Source organism: Macadamia integrifolia, chromosome 5 (assembly GCF_013358625.1).
Source record: "Macadamia integrifolia cultivar HAES 741 chromosome 5, SCU_Mint_v3, whole genome shotgun sequence".
NCBI classification, from domain to species: Eukaryota; Viridiplantae; Streptophyta; class Magnoliopsida; order Proteales; family Proteaceae; genus Macadamia; species Macadamia integrifolia.
The window spans coordinates 30,393,556-30,415,249 of NC_056561.1; the positions used below are offsets into that span (position 1 = coordinate 30,393,556).

General features: G+C 38.3%; 2 protein-coding genes across 7 annotated transcripts; one reads left to right on the top strand and one right to left on the bottom strand.

Moving 5' to 3' along the window:
• The first annotated feature begins 11,169 nt into the window (after positions 1 to 11,169).
• On the top strand, positions 11,170 to 12,558 carry LOC122079429 (chlorophyll a-b binding protein 4, chloroplastic). Its single transcript, XM_042645890.1, has 3 exons — positions 11,170 to 11,485; positions 11,565 to 11,980; positions 12,108 to 12,558. Exons 1-3 carry the CDS (start codon positions 11,280 to 11,282, stop codon positions 12,242 to 12,244), a joined length of 759 nt encoding a protein of 252 aa, XP_042501824.1. The 5' UTR covers positions 11,170 to 11,279; the 3' UTR covers positions 12,245 to 12,558.
• Positions 12,559 to 12,680: 122 nt separating this feature from the next.
• LOC122079428 (agamous-like MADS-box protein AGL30) lies at positions 12,681 to 21,444 on the bottom strand. Of its 6 annotated transcripts, none has more exons than XM_042645884.1 (12): positions 21,096 to 21,444; positions 20,126 to 20,311; positions 18,582 to 18,641; positions 18,461 to 18,500; positions 18,258 to 18,322; positions 18,123 to 18,138; positions 17,960 to 18,021; positions 17,061 to 17,157; positions 16,602 to 16,649; positions 16,387 to 16,514; positions 13,733 to 14,099; positions 12,681 to 13,021 (listed from the first exon to the last, which is right to left on the bottom strand). In XM_042645884.1, the coding sequence occupies exons 2-12, from the start codon at positions 20,308 to 20,310 to the stop codon at positions 12,998 to 13,000; spliced, it is 1,092 nt and encodes a 363-aa protein (XP_042501818.1). In that variant the 5' UTR covers position 20,311; positions 21,096 to 21,444; the 3' UTR covers positions 12,681 to 12,997. The 6 variants fall into 6 exon arrangements, with proteins under 6 accessions (XP_042501818.1, XP_042501819.1, XP_042501820.1 ...); XM_042645885.1 differs by lacking the exon at positions 21,096 to 21,444 and adding an exon at positions 20,923 to 21,089; XM_042645886.1 differs by lacking the exon at positions 21,096 to 21,444 and having other exon boundaries at positions 12,681 to 13,018; positions 20,126 to 21,089.
• Positions 21,445 to 21,694: the final 250 nt, after the last annotated feature.

A 21,694-nucleotide genomic window follows, 5' to 3' on the forward strand; every position in this document is an offset into this window, starting at 1 on the left:
TCACTGTATACCTTAATTGCCACATGCATCATCTCACTAACCACTTTGCATTAATTGTGTTTACTTAGTGATTTCCATCACCTTGATCCTTCTTATTTATGCATTGAATCACTTGGCTGGTTTAGGTACCCGGGTTAGATAACTTGTAACATACTATCTTAGATCACATTTCCTAAAACTTTTTGCCAAATGCTATCATAGCTCATTATATTCATTTTTTTTTATTTCACTTCTACTTTCTGTCTCAACTTGGTACTCCTTATACTTTAACTTCTCATTTTACATCATGTGCTTGTCTCATTTCTTTGCATTTTCAGGATGCCACCACGAAAAGGCAAGGAACCTATTGAACCATCAAAGAAGAGGAAAGCTTCCAAGGCTAAGAAGAAAGAGGTGGGGTTTAGTTCTTCAACCCCATCACCATCGAAAGAATGGGAGGATCCTGAAGACCCATCTGACTATGATGAGATGATCTTCTATAGTTCGAGAGCTACATCCTCATAGGATACTTTCCGCTCACTACCTGTGATGTTGGAGAAACAGGTGGTTGTGGAGCATTTCTCCCATATTCACCTCTTAGAGAGGTTTTCTGCTCTTGGTTGGGAGTCTATCCTCAACATCGACCGATCATGCTACAAGGGCTTAGTGAGGAAGTTCTATTGCAAGCTTGAGGCTATAGAGGAGGAAGGGGAGTTTTTCATAATCAGTATGGTGAAGGGTGTGGAGATCATCCTGACTGTGGATAGACTGGCAGAGATTATGGGCATCTCCTCAGAGGGCATCCACTACTATAGTCCTCCTAGGACCAAAGGTATAGGCCCACTGATGAGCCGGGACATGCAAGAGCACATCTATGAGGTGATCAGTAACTCACGTAGGAGACCTGCATCCAAGTTAGCCTTTTCCCCTGCAGGCAGGGTATTTGCTAGATTGGTGCAGTTCGACCTAGCTCCTACGAGTGGTTATAGGAATCCGGTGGATTTCATGCCAACCTACCTACCTTCTGTCTGCCCTTGAGGGCAATGTACCTAGATTGTGCCTTCCCTACTTCATACCGAGGTCTATGTACCACCACGCCATGCATCCAGAGGATGCAAACCTACTCTATGGCAGAGCTCTCACTCGAGTCTTTAGAGCATTTTGTAGTTGACCTTTCTGGGGAGGTGGGAATGGTCCCAATAGACAGGTTCTTTGAAAGGAACTTAAGGCAGATGAACCTGCGTGCCTTGAGGGTAGAGCCCCAGGTAGCTGAGGAGCAGGGGGAGGATGTGCTCATAGATGATGATGAGCATGACAGAGATGACGGGAATTGATACCACCATTGTCACACCCGGCTCGCACAAAACCGAGCCGGTGACTGAATTAACTCCGGTTAACTCACAAACCTACCAGGATCAACAATGTTGTAACTGCAATACAGTATACATCTACTAAACTAAGATAAGACTTGTATTTGACCTGTTCATAATATTACTAATAATTGTTTCCCAAATATTTAATACCCAAATTGAATTATAAGAGTTATATATATTTGGGCCCGAAGGCATGATATATACACAAAAATATAACAATCTAAGCATCAAGTCATCAAAATAGAGTACATCAAAATAATAAAAAAGAATCACCCATGGGTCACTGCTGTCATGCAACATAATCCTCACATGTGCAATCGGCACTGTGCTCGAACTCATCAGGGACCCACCAGTCCTCAGAGGAAAATTCTACAATGGGGCCCGGCTCTTGATCACCAGGTGGTAACCTACAAAATCATCTAAAAAGAGTTGTGTACATGGGATGAGCTCACTAGCCCAATAAGTGGAAAGGAAGACCACACAAGAAAAATCACACAAAAAGTCATAACACAAATGCGTCTATATGTATGAAATTCATTTTAATCCTTTTAGCCAAACAACATTACTAGGTCACAAGCTATCTACTACTCATAACCACAGTATACGTATGCCCTAGGTATGAGCCGCGGACCCCATCCCGTGATACGCCCATAGGGTTGTCGAAGAAGGCCACCGTTTGTACTAGAATTTAAAATGCAAGCTGACTCCCGACAAATTTAAATGAAAAAAATAAATGGATGACTCCACCCGAAATAAAAATAGCACGATCGACCCTCTGAATATACCACTGGGGTTATCGATTGTTTAACGATCAGCCATGTGTACTTCTAACCGCTTCAGAAGTTTGATAATAGCAACCCGATGCTTCCTTCAATAGTAACCCAACATGTAAACCCCTATTGGGAAGGGTCGTAACACAAAGGGTATATAAATCCTAGTCACATACTTCTACAAGAGCATAGTACGATTACACAATGGTACCGTGTCCCATTCCACGAGCCACCATACACTCGTGTCTAAGCCGACTATAGAATCTAAAATCAAGTATGCATATCATGTGCAAATGAGATTCCTCCATCACATACATCAAGACATAATGAATATTCAATCATAACAAAAAGTATAACATAATATGTAAAAGCATATTCAAATACGTGATATGACATATATGATGTCTAGTCTACATAAAAGTGACATGAAGATATGACTAAACTAATATATGTTAAATGATACATAAAATTTTGAAATTAAATCAGAGTCCACTCCCCACTTACCTGTATATGTACACGGTACTTGTACCTGGCACGTAAAAGATCCGATGTGTGGGTACTCGTATAATGAGTATAACCTATTATAAACGTAATGGTTTATCATTTCACTATTTTAGGATCAAAATCATCTTGTTTGAAAACTAAAATTGGATTTAGAATTATAAATGGGGGTTACCCATCCAATTTGGACCCATTCTGGGTATTCTGAAAAGACAAGTGGGCATGAGCCAACGATAGGCGGGCTTCGTTGCCCACCGGTTTCATACCCGTCAGTAACACCATAGCCCATAAATTGAGTTCTGGGAACTCATGTGGGCCAGAAGCTCACAAACAGGTGGGTCTGGAACACCCCCAGTCTTGAAATGAAATTCTCCCATCTTCTTCTCCATCTTCTCTTCGGCTTGGGAAACTTGTTTGGGGTCGATCCGATGACTCAAATCACTCATCTAAGGTCCAATCATGTATCTTCAACCTAGATCTAAGATTAAATCAAAAGAAAGAAGGAGATTCTTACCTCTTTCTTAAAAACACCAATGAAACCCCAAATTTCATTTCTTTCGCTCAAGAACTTTCAAATCCTTCAAAACCATTGTACACACCTTCCATTAGTCCTTAAGTTTGATTATCCATGTAAGATTAGCAAGATCCAAGTGGGTTCTGTTCCAAAAATAAAAAAGAGGGTTTAAGAAAAGGGTTTTCCTAAGGATCCTTGGAATGTGTACAATACGTACCTCAAATCGAAGATCCTGGTGAGCTAATTATTAATCCGGACTCAAAATACCAAGACCTAGCTTCAGTGAAGCTCTACGGTCGATTCCCCTTCTTCTTTTTTCTTCTTCTTTCTCTCTCTTCTTTACTCTCCCATCGACCAATTACCATTAATGAGGGAAAAGATAATAAATATCTCCCCTTTTATACTTGGGCCCCAAAAATATCTTCTACTCATAGGTGGGCATTCTCCAGTGAGTATATCTCAGGTGGGTATATCTCAGGTGGGTATTCTCAGGTGAATATATCTCAGGTGGGTATTTCTCAGGTGAGTATATCTTAAGTTAATATATCTCAGGTGAGTATATCTCAGGTGGGTATTACATTCTAGCAAACCCATTACTAGTGTTCCACTTAGACTTTAGTGGGGACAAAACTCACACTTATAATTAAATTGTATAGGCACCCAAAATTATTAGCACATACCCTTACTTCTTGTACATGGCCTCGTGGTGCATGTAAGTGCAAGTGCAAGGCTTGGGTGTACATATTGCACTTGGTACCTACTCGGTCATGTCAGGCCAACCCGAGTTCAAGGTCATTCTTGCTACCATGCTCCATATGGTGCTTGCGTCAGTTCTCTCCGGTTCAGCCCCTACATGATCAAACCAAGTCAATACGGATAATTAGACTGGGTTTAGAAGGTAGGGTATCACAAAATTTGTGGATTGAAGATACCTAATTCTCTTTTTATCTGTTTGAAATCTATTGAAATTATATGTCCTTAACCCACACATGTGAGATTTGATTATGAGTTCAGTGAAATTTTTTGTCTCACTATGTATAGTAATGAACCACTAATTTTAATTAAAATTTAAAGAACAAATTATTGATGTGTACCTAATGTTTATCTTGTACATTGTCATGTGTAGTGATATGACCACTAGTCATATTGTTGCAAGCCTCACAAAGAGTGACAAACTGACTGGACCCCCAATTATGACATGTAGCATCGAAAGATGCAATATCTACTTGATGAGTAAAATTATCTTGAGTATTTAACCACTGCTATGGACAAACTCGCGGAGGGTACTACCGCTCAGTACCACCGTGATATGGAAGGCTACAATAAGTGAGTGAAAAAGGATTATAGTGGAAGTTTTATTATGTTAAGTGTTATGCACGATGATCTAATTGATGATTATGAGAAATGCACCATAGCTATATCCATGTGGGATCAGCTGAAAATTGACTATACATCTACTACAAGATTAAGGAGTATGACCATAAAATTTGAGATGTATAACATGGACCCGAAGCATATTATGTCAGAACACCTTGGGGTGGTCAAGGACATAATTCGAAAGCTGAAAGATGCTGGGACCACCCTTACTGATGAGTACCAAGTTCAAGCTTTCATTAGGACACTACCTGATTCCTGGAGTCCCATAAAGCTCATTCTCATTCAGAGTGATGGCATTAAAAATTTTACTGACGTTGCATAATATGTGGAACTTGAGGCAGAGTACCAAGAGGCGAACTATGTTACTGCCTTAGTTGCCCAGGGAGGCAAGCGTAAGTCTAATCGCAAACATCATGGTAACCAAAAAAATCAAGATAGGGCTCATAACCAAGCACCAAAGAGGGCAAGCCCGTCAAGTGCAAAAGAGACAAGCGTGGTAGAAAGAATGATTAATCCAATGTCAAATGCTACAACTGCTAGAAGGTGGGCACTTCACTCGTGATTGCACTTGGTGGAAGAAGATACCATTTCTATCCCTCTCTCTCTCTCTGTACATTTATTTGTACCCATGTTTTGGTTGCCCATACACAGTCTGATTGGATTGTGAATACAGTAGAAGAAAAACATATAGTATGAGATTGAGGAGCTTTTTATAGATTATCGTGGAATTTTGGCTAAATCCCAGAATGTGTTCATGGGGTGCATGCTCGTGTGTTAAGGTGCACACCTAGGTGCACCTAGCCATTAGATGTGGACTTGGCACCTAGCGTGACTGAGGATCTGAATCCATCCATGTAGTAAGAAAAATTGTTACATTATCTATTTTAGTGGTATAGGAAAATGACAATGTATTATTCCAAAGAAAAAGTTGGAATTATAACTTTCAACGAGGGAAAAAGACTCTCGAAAGGCAGCATGGTCCCTCCATCTATAATGACCACCTCATCCCATGAAAGGCAAAAATCCTACCCCTGTTGATGGTTCGGCACACATTCCATGCTGTCTTAGGATACCCTCTCCCCTTTTTTATTTTTTGAGATAATTACTTGGACACCCCCTTTACTTTGTCTAGGTTGCTTGACACTTCAAACTATTGACAAGCTTATTTTAAGTCCTAGGAAGCCTAACATCATTAGTTTGCTATTAGTGGATAATGAAAGATCATTTTATCCTTATGAGTTATTCAACTAAAACCTTTAAACCTAAAATGACCAACTTACCCTTTAAACCTTAAATAACTCATGTTTTCTATCGTTTTGGGTGTAGCCAACATAAACACTTACCCTTTATTACCAGTTACCAAGTTACTGGTAGTCTCCACAAGAACATGAACCATTTTTCAAAGGATGAAAATGAATTCGATCCTTCACTACTATGACCCTCTTCAAGACTTTTGAAACCATTTCATCCAGCCATGGCAGTCGTGACAAGTCCAAAGATTCTTTGAGACTAAATTTTTGTTTTAGGACTCGTTTTCAGAATCCCATAGTCCATCACGAGTTTCTCATTATATAACTTCAGATTCCCTTCCTTTTCCTTCTCTAAAACATCCATCAAAACCAAATCCCTCAAGGAACAAACCCTTCCAACTATTATTCCTTTCCAACTCCCCATCTTTACAACAAATCTTAATTTCAAATAATGGAAGGGAACTGAAAAATAATTATTAATTCCTCCTCCCCCCATTCGGTAGTATCGACAAGTGTTTTAAGCTTCTTTTAGGTCTAAGGAACTGAAACATAAAAAAGAAAATGAAAAAAAAATATGAAATAGCTTCTTGCAACTACTTTATTTTGGCTACACCCTAAAAGGCCGCTCGAACGTCCCAAAATTCCCAACAATCTCCTTGTCCGACTCCAAACTCACATATACCTCAACCTTATTCGGTGCTGATGGTGGTTCCCACAACTTGGAATTAAACATCAAACCCAGTTCTGTTAGAATCGGATCAAACTCACATGCAAAAACCACCAAGGTCCCCTTCTCCACAGCTTTATGATGGTACAATGTCTCCATTCTCTCCATGAATTCAGGTTCACCACATATGTCCAGATAATCGCAACCACTTCGACACAAGCAGAGATGACAAGTTCTCCGTAATGGTGAAATGGGCCAATGCAGTTTAAGACAAGCTTGGTTTTGCTATGAACCTCTCAAACTGAAGCAAGATTAGAAATGTTAGCTTTAATAATGGGAATGGAAGGATAATATGCCGGGTGAGCTGCCCATTTTAGAGCTTCATCCAATTTGGCAAGATTCTGGCCAACGAGGGCTATGATTTTTAGGGGAAATAAAGGGGTGTTAAGAAACAGAATGTATGGGGTTGATTGTTGGGCACTCAAGAAGCGTAACATAGATAAGCTAAGTATAGCAGAGATACGAATGTTAAAATGGATGTGTGGCAAAACTAGAAGAGAAAGAGTGAGGAATGATAGGGTAAGAGCTAAATTGGAGTGGCCCCGATTCAGGACTAGCTTCGAGAATGCCGCTTAAGGTGGTATGGCCATGTTCAGAGGAGGCATTGGGATGCTCCAGTAAAGAAGAATGATCAGATCCAGTGAGAAGGAAATAAAAGAGCTATGAGCAGACCTAAAATGACGTTTGATGAGCTGGCAAGGAAAGACATGCAGAAGCTAAGTCTTGATAGTAGTATGACATCAAACAGAGCTGTTTGGAGGGTAACAATCCAAAGGTGTTACACTGCCTTGTTTCACTTCTTTGCTTATTCTTTTCCCCTTTTTCCCTTTTCCCCTTTTCCCTCTTCTTTCTTCTATCTTTATTTGGCTGATCCATGTAGCCAACCCCATTCAGCTGGGAAAAGACTGAGTTGTTGTTGAAGGGGTGTTAAGGAATGTCAAAGCTTTCCTCTATCAAGGGTGGAGATCTTGCTCGAGTTGCAGATGGGTTTTAGAGAAGATAAATGTACGCTCTTCTTTGGCTTCAACCTTCACAAACGGTAGAGGAGCTTCTTGTTGGGTCCCGGTTGACACTGAGAGGGGGGTGAATCAGTGTGTCAAATCCTTTTTCATTTTTCAACTGTACCCCTGATGTGGCAATCACTATTTTTATTTCAATAGATACATGCACAGTCTACTAATGTTGCCTAGAGCTGCTATGTATACTACTGACAATTCTTACTGCTGCACGGAACTTACTCACATAACCTGTATTATTGTTTAGAGCTGTCTCATAAATCTCACATGGTAATCACTATCTTATACATACACAGTCGTATGCACATTCACACTGCATCACCAAGTGGCCAGGTCTACCAAATGTACACACCCATCCTGCAGTCAAGCACTCCAATTCATAATACAAATACGAGCATACACATCTATAATACAAGAAATACATGCTTCTGCCAGTTGCCTACATGCACAGAGTAATGCCTACTATAGGGCTTAGTATTTACTCAATACTAATGATGATTGCACCCACAGCCAAGGGAATACATTCTCAATTTCCACCAATGACCTACAATGGATAGGTCTTCACCCTAGTTTTCTCAGAATGATTTGAGAGACCACCATACCCATGGCAAATAGGTTTAGCCAGTAGTAACTACCAAGGAACACACAACCCCTGTGTCCAGCACCCACTAAACATCAATCAAAATAAAGTTGGGCTTATAACAATGCCCTATAGTGAAGCACTCATACATGTAAATTTCTCCCAAATAGGCTACAACTATCACTTAGGCATTTTATCAAATATTTTAACTACAATGATTTATAATAATGGAAATTTAATAAAAGTAAAGTTACCTTGGCAAGGAGTAACCGCCAAAGATGCAATAATGTCGACCTCCAGTTGATGCTGATCACAACCACGTTGTTTCGGTGCCGCCAATGCTTCAACCCTAGTTGGCACTTGGGTTTCTTGAAGCAACTCACAAGAACCAAATTCTAGGTTATTCTTCATCTTCTTTATTTTCTCCTTGTCTTTACTTTCAATGGAGTAATAATGGCATTCACACATACGCAAGGAGAGGGAAAAACTTCTTCTCTATTTTCCTCTTCTTCCCTTTTCTTTCTTTTTCTTTTTCTTTCTTTTGGCAACAACCAATAGAGCTTGTTGCCTTGGTTTCTAGCAGCTTTCTAAGCCTCTAATGGGGGTTATGGTTCAAGTGCAAGAGGATGGAAGTCTTTCCTTCAAACCCTAAGCCTTTTATGAGCTTCAACTTATTTTTCTGACCACTTCTGTAACTCCTCTACTTGATATCTTCCCTCTGGTGTGTAGAGCTCAAAATTTTGAAGAATCTCCAACTTGAATCACCCAATCGGAGTTAGGATGAGGGAGATATGGTCCTTTGAAGTTGGGCTAACCAGAAAGTTCAAAATGGAATCTTTGGAGGATGGCTTGGCGTACGCTGGCGGCGAGGGAAGAAACTGCATGATTTGGGCCATTCACTTAATCAAAAAGGCACCTTTAATATAAGCCCTTGGATCTGTGTAACGGATCTTGAATATTAGCCGTCAGATTAGAATCATAGATTAAAGTAGAGTTGACCTGATGATGTCATGCTTACGTCATTGGTCAGGTTACTTTTTGTTTTCAACTTTTCATTGACTCATTTTCTGGATTTTAAGGGAGGTTGTCTCCCACTAACAAGAAGCTGAAACTAATAACAGTTGTTAGATCTGGATCTTAAATCCAGATTAACTTCACAAGCCCCAAAAAGCATCTTCTTGGAAAGTGCCATACACATGCGCCATTCTCGATCAACACCTACTTCCTTAAATCACGCACCACCCCCTGACTTCTTATAATTATAAGAAAACCTTCCAAAAATCAACCAAAATCTAAAAGAACCCCCGACTAGCTGAGAGCTACTTTTGATTGTCTGGTTTGGATTTTCAAACCGGCTTCACGGAAACATATGTAACTTTTTCATACGATTTTTGATTGAGATGAAACGAAGTGCATTGGAACCACCACTAGACACTCTACAATTTTTCAAAAGACCCGATCATCTAACTCAGTCATGTAAAAAGACCAAAATGCCCCTATACATTTTTAATGACGCATCTTCCTCATACGAAATTGAAACGCGATGAAATCATAACCGTTGGAAAGATTGGATTTTTGTCGTATTGTTACATGTAGAAAACTTTTTTTTAAAAATTCATCTTCAATGCCGAAATTGCCCCTGATTGCCATAAATACCGTAACTTCTTCATATAGTATCAGAATGCGATAAAATCAAATGCATTGGACTAGCTAAATTACAATCTATATTTTTCATGAGAAACAGTCTTCCAAAAATGTCATTTTCACTGCCAAAAATACCCTTGAGCGTAAATATGCCAATTTTGCCAGTTTTAACCCAGAAACCCTCACCACCTACCATGGATGAATCAAACTACTCCATGCACACAATGTAGCTATGTTATCTCATCGGTGACACTCAACGCTGCAATGTCATCACTTTCGGCCACGTCACCCAAACTGACAACATCATCACTATCACGTGGTCGGGTTGCCAATAAGGACAACCATAAAACAACACTTCTTTCTCCTCCAGTATAGAGTATTCATCAATGCTCAGCAAAGCAAAATGATAGAATAGAGAACAAAGAAATCGATACACTGATTTTGGTTAAGGTAGTGGGAGTTAAATGATGGGTTTTAATGGTCCATTTTCCATTTAAGATTTTCCCCATCCATGACAACATCAATAATCCTTAATTGACTAACTGAGAGAGGTTAGTTGTAATAAATCCCTTAGTACAAGGGGTGTCCAAGTAAACTTGTCGATTGTCAAGCGACCTAGACAAAGTATAGGGGGTGTCCAATTAAGTATCCTTTTTTTTTTTTTTTTGAGTCTAGATAAACTATATGTAGTAGAAATGAAGATGTTATGATGGATGTGCGGGAAAGCTAGGAAGGGTAAAGTAATGAATGAACGTATTATAATCGATTTGGGAGTTGCCCTAATCTATGATAAGCTTCGAGAAAGTCATTTGAGGTGGTATGACTATGTTCAACGGAGGCCTATAGATGCACCAATAAAGAGAAGTGATCTAATCCAAATAGAAAATACCTAAAAAGAGCTAGGAGCAGACAAAAAATAACAATAGAAGAAGTTATGAAGATAGACATGTTCAAATTATGCTTTGTCCTAAGTATGGCCTCAAATAAAGTAGGTGTTTTATACTTCGTTACTATTTTTGTCCTCTGTTTCCTTTCCCTTTTATATTTCATTTGCTTCATCCTTACTTGGATCCATGTACCCAAACCCCATTAAATTGGTATAAAACTTTACTGTTATTGGTGTTACTGTTATTTTGAGTGTAGATTTTGCTACAACCTGCTAAGGCCTTCCCACAGGCGATGCTGCACCTCATAACAAAGAGAGCACAAAACAATCTCTCAGAGAAGACTGCCTGCGTGGCATTAAGCGTGAGACCCACATGATTTTTCTTTGGCCAACTGCAGCCAAGAGAGCTGTCTCTCTTTATCTGCGGATATGATGGCAACCAGATAAGGATAAGGAGTGAGAGCTCCCATTGGTGAGAATAACCCCACACTGAATCTCAACCTTTGGATAGCTATAGCCGCCAGGAACCAACCGTTGGTACCCGGTGATGAATCTGTACCACAAGACAACCACTAGACTGATAAAAAAGACACCACGAATCACTATCTCTACCACTACAACCATACTCTTCGCCGGAACCCATTCGATTAGGGTCGGAAAACATGGCAACGGTCTCAACACAGATCTCTCTAGCAAGTCTCCGGCCATGCACGTCCAAGTCGAGGTTCCTGACTGGATCTTCCGGTAAACTCACCCGGGAATTCTCCATTAAAACGATGGCTTCCTCCGCTTCCGGTTCATTTAGAATCGAAGCCAAGAAGGGCGAATGGTTGCCGGGTTTAGCCTCCCCAGGGTATCTCAACGGCAGGTAATTAACCAATTTAATTTTTCAGCTCATACCTTTAGATTTGGGTGCATTAACAAGCAAGTGTTTTTATTGTTTCCAGTCTCCCAGGTGACAATGGGTTTGATCCTCTTGCACTTGCAGAGGACCCTGAGAACTTGAAATGGTTCGTCCAGGCAGAGCTGGTTAATGGGAGGTGGGCAATGTTGGGAGTAGCAGGGATGCTGCTTCCAGAAGTCTTCACAAAGATGGGTATCATCAATGTTCCAGAATGGTACGATGCAGGGAAAGCTGAATACTTTGCGTCCTCATCGACCCTGTTTGTGGTTGAGTTCATCTTGTTCCACTTCGTAGAAATCAGAAGGTGGCAAGATATTAAGAACCCAGGAAGCGTCAACCAAGATCCCGTCTTCAAGAGCTATAGCTTGCCACCCAATGAGGTTGGATACCCTGGTGGCATCTTCAATCCCCTTAATTTTGCCCCAACTCTAGAGGCCAAGGAGAAGGAGCTTGCAAACGGTAACATCCTGATTACCCTTCACCATTTTATATTCCAGAACTGTTCAATGTTCTAATAAGTGATGACCAGAATACTAAGGGCTTGCAGATCTGAAAAACCATCATAATCTTGTGTGGTCATTTGCAGGGAGATTGGCAATGCTGGCATTTTTGGGTTTTGTTGTTCAACACAATGTGACAGGAAAAGGACCTTTCGAAAACCTCCAACAGCACCTCTCTGACCCATGGCACAACACTATAGTCCAGACGTTCGGGGGCAACTAAATCAGATTGAAAAACACAGTAGTGATCCTGTTCAATCTTTTGTACTCATGAGCCAATTTATTTTTTGAGTAGGATGAGCTTCAATATAGACAGGAATTAAGAAAAAAAAATGCCCTTCAATATGTAGGGGAACTAATAATGTATTATTACTTCAATTCAATCTTCTGTATCTGCTACTATTGTATTAGAGTATTAGGTTACAACAATTGGGTTGATAAAAAAAGAATGGGAACAATTATCTGGATAACTTTCATTACTATGAGTCCAATTTACAGCTCAGGTTACTGAGAAAAAATAAAGGAGACATGGGCCTCTTCCTCCACTCTCCACCCCCACCTCCCCCACACCCACCCCCACCCCCCCAAAAAAAAAAAAAAGAAGAAAAAAACCCACCCTGGGTCATAGGTAAAAATTGTTCAGATAAGGAAGACAAAAATTGACTGAAAATCCTATCTATATATGAGTAATAGTATACAGATGATTCAATATTTCAGATTTGATAGCTCCAAATGAGCAAATTTGCACCCTTCCATCTCTGCAGTAGATAGATGTTAGGTAAATGTACACGTATGTATAATTGTGGCACTGAACCGCCATATTTTCAGACACTGCACACCATGCCTGATAATTAGAAGACCATTTCAACATCAACTGCTTAATCATTCTTTTTTCAGTTTCATAAGGTTTCATGTACCAAAAGCTGTGGTGGAGAAGCATGTATTCGGCTACACAACTCAAGTCCATAAATGAACATCACTCATGAACTGAGTTTGGCTGCTGCAAGAAGAGAATATTAAAATTGGGTGGTGATTCTCAGTTACCAAGAGCTAGAAATAGCAAGGGAATAATGGCATAAAAATTAAAAACACAAGCCAAGCTGTAGGGCTAATCCATCATGGAACTCATCCAAGAAAGTTATGATTGACTTTTCCTGTTCACTGATCTACTACATCCATTCCTATGGTTAACCTTTTGGGCTTCTTCAGGAAATAATGCATCATCAATCAGATGAGTAAGATCACATAAATCCAGCATTCTAGGCCACCAGATCTCCAAATCAATCATGAAAACTTAAGACACACATTAACGGTCATCTTTCAGGGAAGAAGGTGCATGACTACATGCATAAAGATTGTAGGATTGAATAAAAACCAAGATACTAAATTGAAGAAAAATCCAACTGGAATACTTGTTTTGAGCCTCCCCAACCAAGATTTTCTTCTCAGTTGCTTCCTCTAGTTGTGAGGGTGGCTAAATGTAAATATTGCGGAAGCTAATACCAACAGTATGAATTCGGACAGAAAGCCAATGCACTGCAGCCCCACATGTTGGATGTTTTGTTTGGTATGTCATCTATTATACCAGGAAGGGCCCAAGAACTGAATAGACTAGAGAGTTTGGTACAGCTCAGAGGAACATGAACACTTCATCAAAACCAATGAACCTGTAACTTATTGTGAAAATGGAGTGCATTACCAAAATGCTTACCTGCGGATAAGAATGTCCATCGAACATGCCAGCAGGACAAGAACCAGATGTAGAAGCCCAACTTTGCTGATTGGGGTCATAATCAGGTCTACCTGGTTCAAAGCCAGTATTAACTTGATAATTTGCAGGGTCCCCTTGTACAATCATCTCAGCCTCAGGCTTGAATTTTTTCTCACTAGGCAGATTGAGACTGTAAGGTGGGTATGGGTATTGCCCACCCAGTTGTAGGCTCAAGCATGCATTTCTGCTTAACTCATCATTCATGGCACCACATTCTTTCCCTGAACTGTCAACCTCTGTTTGTTTGCCCGTGCCAAAATAACCAGAATAGCTTGGCATAGAGAGATCTGTTGAGCACTCGAGATCTCTACAAGCCGCAGCAAAGACATCCAACGATCAGGAGCAGATGGGCAGGAAATGGAGTAATTAAGAAGAGATGTATAGAATAAACTAAAACAACAGCTAATGAAAACTTAAGCATCAGTATACATTTTAACATTTCATGCATGATACACATAAATGTACATGCATGATGCTTATAGCAAACAGAGAAAGAAAGAGAGAAGAGATGTATAGAATAAACAAAAACAACTGCTAACAAAAACTTAAGCATCAGTATACATTTTAACATTTCATGCATGATACACATAAATGTACGTGCATGATGCTTATAGCAAACAAAGAAAGAAAGAGAGAAGAGATGTATAGAACAAACAAAAACAACTGCTAACAAAAACTTAAGCATCAGAATACATTTTAACATTTCATGCATGATACACATAAATGTACGTGCATGATGCTTATAGCAAACAAAGAGAGAAAGAGAGATTCCCTGAAAGGCAGCGTGACCCCTGCACTAGCATAGGGGCCAATGGGAGCGCACACAGAAGCATAAACAGGGGTGGGATATCTACCTTTCATGAGGGGCGGGATGGTCATTCCACCCCTTTGTCTCTGGGCACAGGGGCCATGCTGCCTTTTAGGCTTATTTTTACTTCTTTTATGAATTGAATATTTGTAAAAAAAAATATTATATTAGGGCATAACATTAATGTATGCAACTTACCTCACTTTGCAGAGAGGTTGTTTCTTGACTCGAACCTAAGACCAATTGGTCACAATGGAGAAACTTTACCATTGCACCATGGTCCACCCTCTATAATAAACCCTACTGAATCAAAAAAAAAAAAAAAAATTACCCATCCCTTTTCAAAGCATTTTTGTTGTTCAAATTTGTGAAAACAACCCAATACCCCTAAAATCACTATCCTATGTGTCAAAAAGTACAAGTCCAGCTCCTATTTGTTCTCTTAATCCCGCAATTAGTGAGAGAAAATCTTAGCAACCCAAGGGGTTAGCGCAGTTGGTGAGCAACGAATTTGGTATGAGCCGTAAACTCGGACGTCCTAAGTTCGACTCCCACTAGGCACACCTTGGCCACTCACATGAGGGTGTTTAGTGATTTTCACTGCTTTCAGTGAAAGTTGAATCTCATTCAACCCTGGTATGACCCAGTCCATGCGGTTGTGGGGTTAGTATGGGCCCACGGGACTAGTCAAGCCAAAGGCTTGGATACCCATTGTTAGCCAAAAAAAAAAAATAGAAAATCTTAGCGGTTCTCTCAAGAGCCTGCCCTATAGTTGTCCTTTCTTTGCTGTAGAGAAGAACATTGTGGAACTCTATTCTCGAAAGAAAATTGTTTATCTAAAGAAACGGGAACTTAGTTTCAGAAAAGGTGGTATATGTGATCAATTTGGAATAAGACCTATTGTAACCACCAAAACCAGAAGGAAATAAAAAATTTGGGGTTGTTATACCATATATTGATAATACTACATACACTATCAATAGTCATTATGACAGGTTTTTAGTCATTTCATATGCTTTAAGAACAATATTCTATAATAGGGAGGTATTGGATATAATTTGTCTTTCGAGGGTTCGATGGATAATGAAATTAATTAATGAGATTTTCAGATAGAAATATTTTTGTGATGGTTAAGATATTTTCCCTTACATTTTTAAATTAGAGTACTGCATCTTCTGACATCCACATCACATAAGTGTAGTATTCTAGATTATTTTTTTTCGCTAGAAAATCCTTTGTATTAAAATTATAAAAAAAGAAAAAATATAGTACAAGAGGCCATAGTAAATAAGTGAAATCAGCTACTCAAATAAGCTAGAAAACCTTGACAAACCTTCCCAACCTTCAGCATTGCCATCAGCAAGAAAGGAAGCCAAGATAGACTAACTTTGAAAAAAAAAAAAGGGTTGAAAAACATTAAGCATTTCTGTAACATGGGCGATACGAAGCATCCATCTCCAAATCCATCGACACTAAGGCAGGCCAAGTAACCACTGGATCTGAAGTCTCAAATCTTGCTGCAGACTTTGCCAGTATTCTAGATGTTTAAAGCTAAGGTACAAAGTTTTATATTCAAAGGAGTACCTGCTCCCTCGATTGGAAACATTGTTAGTTGCTTATGCCTCTATGATCTCTCCCTCTACAAAATACTCCTACTTCCCTGACAACTAGACTCAGACTTTGCACTTGGAAGGTTTTGAACTGAGTTGCAATAAATTTCTCTAAAGACAATCAGAAAAACTTCATAGAATTGGATTAAAAAGCTCAATAAAAATAGCCCGCTTACCTCTGAGGAAGTAAGTTTGGGTCCTCAAGCAGTATCATATGTTGATTCTCATTATTATGAAGCCATGATACTGGTTGTGGTTGATGCTCACCTCCCATTCCCAATGGCAAATATATCCCATTCTGCAACTGAAAAATCAGAATTTGTCATGTAAAAACTTTCCCATGGTTGCAATGATAAAACAATCAGAAGATAATAGCAGATCAATTAATTACCTGACTGGCACATTCTAAAGTCATAAGTTGCTGCTTTCTGAAATTTTCCTGCAACCAAATATAGAATAACGAAAATTTTACAACTCTTAGATCAGATCCATTCCGCGTAAATCTTTTTAGGTGGTCTTATCAAATGGCAGACCCTTGTTTCCCACCCATGTCTATGAGACAGATTGAACAGGAGAGAGATTAGACATGTCAATTTCCATAGAAATAGTAAATATCAATGTCATTCATAACCATATACAGAAAAAATGTGGATTGTATCATTCAACAGTCTAAAATAAACTTGTAAAGTATCAGACTTGAAAATGGGTTGTACGTCTACCTCTAGGAGTTGGAGTATGGGTTCAATAGAAATCTTTGAGAAAAATAGAAATAAATTTCATTTCCAATAGAAATACCAATTAAACCATCGACTCTGATGGAATGACCACTCACACAGAATAAATGGCATACCTTATGTGCTCGAATTCGGTCAAGTGATTCCTTGAGTGATTCTTCCAGTGACCTAAGATTTTCTAGGTCATTGGTCTTATCTGGATCAGTCCAATAACTGGAATATACAGAAAAAAAAAAAAAATTGTCATTATTATATGATGGTTGGTGAGCAGAACATCATTTCCTGCAACTACCTCACACTAGATAATTTCTTTTAAAGTGAAAGAACCACCTCTCTACCAAAATAAAAAGCAGTCACCTCTGTTATCTTGCTTCTACTATTCTATATCATTTTATAAAGATCAACCCCATTGTTTACAGCTGACCAGGAAAGGTGTAAATTTCACAAAGAACATAAAGCTTTTTATTTTTAAAATACATATGTATTTACATCTATTATTAACTCAATATCAAAATCCAGAATTAATAATATGTTCTTGCTTAGGCTATCAAAAGATCATCTAAGCTCCAATTATCTTTACCCAGATCAACCTATAATGATAGACAAATCAACCTCCATTTTAAATTCTTTACAATAGCTACCTGGTTAGTTTTCACACGACAGTTATTTTTATCTTCCTTCAATTCAAACTTTCACAGTTAAAATAAAAAGACTTGTTACCCCAGAGTAACCTTGTTGGTCACAAAGCAACACTAGTTAGGAGGTCAACCATTTGAGTATGGTTATTAACTAGAACAGACAAGATAAACTAAACATGGCTTTCTAGCTTCCAAGATCTAATTAGAATAACATGGTAGCTCAGATTGGGGTAAGAAAAATAAAATAATGATTAAAATAAAACAGGAAACTCCATTTACATAGTAAGCTCATAGAAGGCTTCATGTCTAACGTCAATGTGCAAGAAACCAAAACAAAAAAGCAACACAATTAATGACAGCAGGATCCAAATATGAACCTCAGTCTCTTATGTACTTGTGAAAGTTGAGCTTGCAACAGTCTTGATTGATTAGTCAAATCCTGTCCAGAGAAATTTTAGCAAAATAGAAGATATTATGGACATGAATAGGCTTGAAGCGGAAACAATCAAGAGCATTCTGTGACTTGTTTGTGATGCATACCTCAACCGTTTGGGTGCTGCAATAAAACAGAGGGGAATGGGATATCAGGTTTCTATTAACTAACAAGTGGCACAAAGAGAAGCTAGGGATTTATTTAGATAGAGGAGTTCCAACTTGACTGAAATTGTGACATACCAAGTACCCAAAAAGTCGAGAATATTTACGTCATGATCCAGCTTCTTAAATGTTTTCTTTAGTGCCTATATTCTCAAAGAAAGCAAAGTACATTTTTTAAGAATATATAGTAATGATCGTTCAAATCCCATAAATTTTTTTTTTAAGCAACGGAAATCTTGTCTGTAATAAAAAAATAAAGAATATAAGACAGACAGACATACCTCGAGGCTTTCCAACTTCCTGTGACAATGCAACGAAAAGCTATTGATTACTACTTTTGCTTGTATACAATTCATCCTAGAAAAGAAAATAAGTTCCAATGCAAAATGAAATGGAGTATACCTTTTCGCCCTTTCTTGTGGAGTTAGTTGGGCAAACTTTTCTATAACATCTTCAATGTTACTGAAAATGAAGTGGAGAAATCCAGATTTACTAGATAACCTTTCAAACAAATGATAAATAAAAGCAATAAAACTTATGGTAGGCCGTATAGAAGTTAAAGTAGCCAATAAAGAGAAAGGCAGTCATTCTATCAAATTTCTCAAGTAAGGTGATTCGATCGATGTCCTTGGAGATCTATGATAATAAATCAGAAGTGTGCATACTGAAATTTTTAAGTGTCGCAGCAAAACAGTCAGTTTCAACATTGAATATAGTTTAAAAGGCTTGTTAAATACAGCATGACCCATCAAAACTGTATTTGAAAATGCATGGCACCAGTAAAAGTCACCTACATGACTAGGATCTGGAGCCAACCATTAGTGTATAGTGTTTGCATCAACTGAATCAACCTTTTACTGATGAATTGATTCCCAAACCCTGAGTACATCCAAGTGCAATTATTCTCCAAGTAAAAAAATTTGTTTTTTTGGAAAAATAAATACTTTAATAAATAAAAAAAAATACTCTTTAATTAGGAAGCATGATTTTCATGACTAAAATGTAAAAACTTTTGCTCGAAATATTTCCCATTTCTATATACGATGAAACAAATACAACTAAACAACAAGAATCACATTCTTTGTAAAAATTTTAAAACAAAGAAAAACATGAGGAAATAGGGGAAATATAAATAACTAACAGACATTAAATTGGATTACTTCTGCTTTCATTTACTCTCATAAATTCCTTTACAACAAGGAACCACCTAAAAGGAGGGATGCAATTTCAAGAATATTAAAGGCAACTATAGAGGGTCTTCTTTTTATTCTTCCCACTCCCCTGTCTGAGCCGAAGACATTCTGATTAGACAAAAAAAAAAGAACCTACCAAATTGACATTCAACAGACAATGGGGCATCCAAGGATCAGGTTGTTGACTCTAGCTGGAGAGTTAGACATTCAGTTCACGTCAAACTACATCAGAACAACATTTTTTCGTCTCATAGTCACTTTACATCATTCCAGAACCAGTTCAATCTATTTCTTAATTTATGTATCAAATGGCTATTTATCAAGTGATCTAGGGTCACTTGAGCAGTTCTTTCATCACAATGCCGAGCACTCACTCAATTCTTTCATGAACAGCCAGTAAACAAGCACTTCTACCAATTCCAATCATGGAGTGCAAGCAACAATTGCATCGCAGTTCCCCCAGTCAATCTCCATGTGTGGCAAATGCACAGCCACAAAATTCTGCTATGATGGTTCAGACTACTAATATGTATTATTAGAAGTGCTCTATTGTGGCTAAATGTAAACACAACAAGATGTGGTGCTCATAATCAGACTGCATAAGTGTGATCACTGGGCATTCCCTCTTGTAACTAATAGCAAGAATGAGTAAAGTGATCTAGTTTTCTCCATTTCTTGTTTAAATATGAAACCTACATTATTTCAAACATATCGTATTGGACTATGTCTAGCAAAGAGGGAAAATTGCAGTACCTGCGTTCTCCAAGGCACAATGTAGCCTTGCCGGTTGGTGAAAACATGAGGAGGGCGATGTCTATATCACACAATATCGATAACTCCCTAGCTTTCTTCAAGATGCCAGCCCTCCTTTTCGAATAGGTAACTTGCCGGCCACTGGTATTCTCCAACCTCTTTATCTTTAGCTTCACCCTCCCCATTCTACAAATTTTCACAGAAAGCTCTTAATTCCTAGTCTCTTTGTAATATATCTGGATCATCTAATCTCCTGAAAATGAAGTCTCTCCAGCTAAAATTTTGTCCTTTCCCTCATGTTTTCTGCTCTATCCCATTTGCATCAACACAATCCCCTGAAGAAGGCAATTGATGCTTCCATTCCCAACAACTTGTATTCCCATTTGAAACACTCATCAAACACCAGGAACCAAAACCAATATCCACAAAGAACTAATTCCAATGCGACAAACCCCTCAGCAATCTAAACCCAAATCAGATTTAACAAAATACCTCAAAGATACAAAGCGAGAGCCCTCTATTATCTTACACCCCACAAAATTAGGAAGGAAAAAAAAAAAAAAAAAGAGAGAGAGAGAGAGAAAGATCCACTATTTCTAAAGAGTGAAAATCAATCGAAAACGATACAATATTTACCAAATCTCATCCTACAAAAAATTAGGAAAAAGAAAAAAAGGCTACTACCCACTACAAACCAAACTGCAAATTACAAAACCCAGATAGGAAATAGGGATAGCGCCCAGTATAAAAAAAGCCAACCAAAATTGAAACAGCAGTAGACAATTACAGATTCCAACCTTATTCGAATAGAAAGAACAAGAAATGAGAGTGAGAACTGCACAAATCCTCCAATCAGAAGAACGAAACAAACTCGTTAAATCCAGCAAAAGATGCAAATATTACAGGTAATAACAAAAAGGGCAAAAAATAAAAAATAAAAAATAAAGAAAGAAAGAGATGTATAGCTTACAACTCACGACCGGCCGAGCTGCAAAATCGGTCTTAAAACGAGCAAGAGAATCGGGAGGCGTCCGAAATTCCCAGACCAACCAACAAAAACTATTTTAAAGAATAAAAAATAAATAATTAACAAATCAGGGGTATATAAAAAGGCCGGAAGGAAGCCTATAAGTCGATTTGGAGAACCAAAGAGATTCAAAGAAACGGAGTCTGAGCTCTGCCCTTCAACCTTTCTGTGCAAACTCATTAAACGCTCTCAACCAAAAATGCTTAACTGAAAATTCCGAAATATACCCGACACGCATTTTTTACACTCCCTTCGTCTGAACTTATGAGCACCCTTGTTTAAGGTCTTCATTTTTTTTGGATCAAATATGTTCTTCAATCTTCATATACACCTTAAAGAAGCATGACCGGAATGACTTTTAACAAATCTTGTAAGGTCAATATTGAAAATTAAAGATTCATTATTGCATGAATGATAATTTATTTTTTTTTCAAAAAAAAAGAAAAAAAATCTTTCGGTTGGAAAAAAAAAAAATTTGTGAATTCCACTTATAATGAGAATATGAGATTAAGGAATAACAAATGCAAGGAAAGAAAATAATA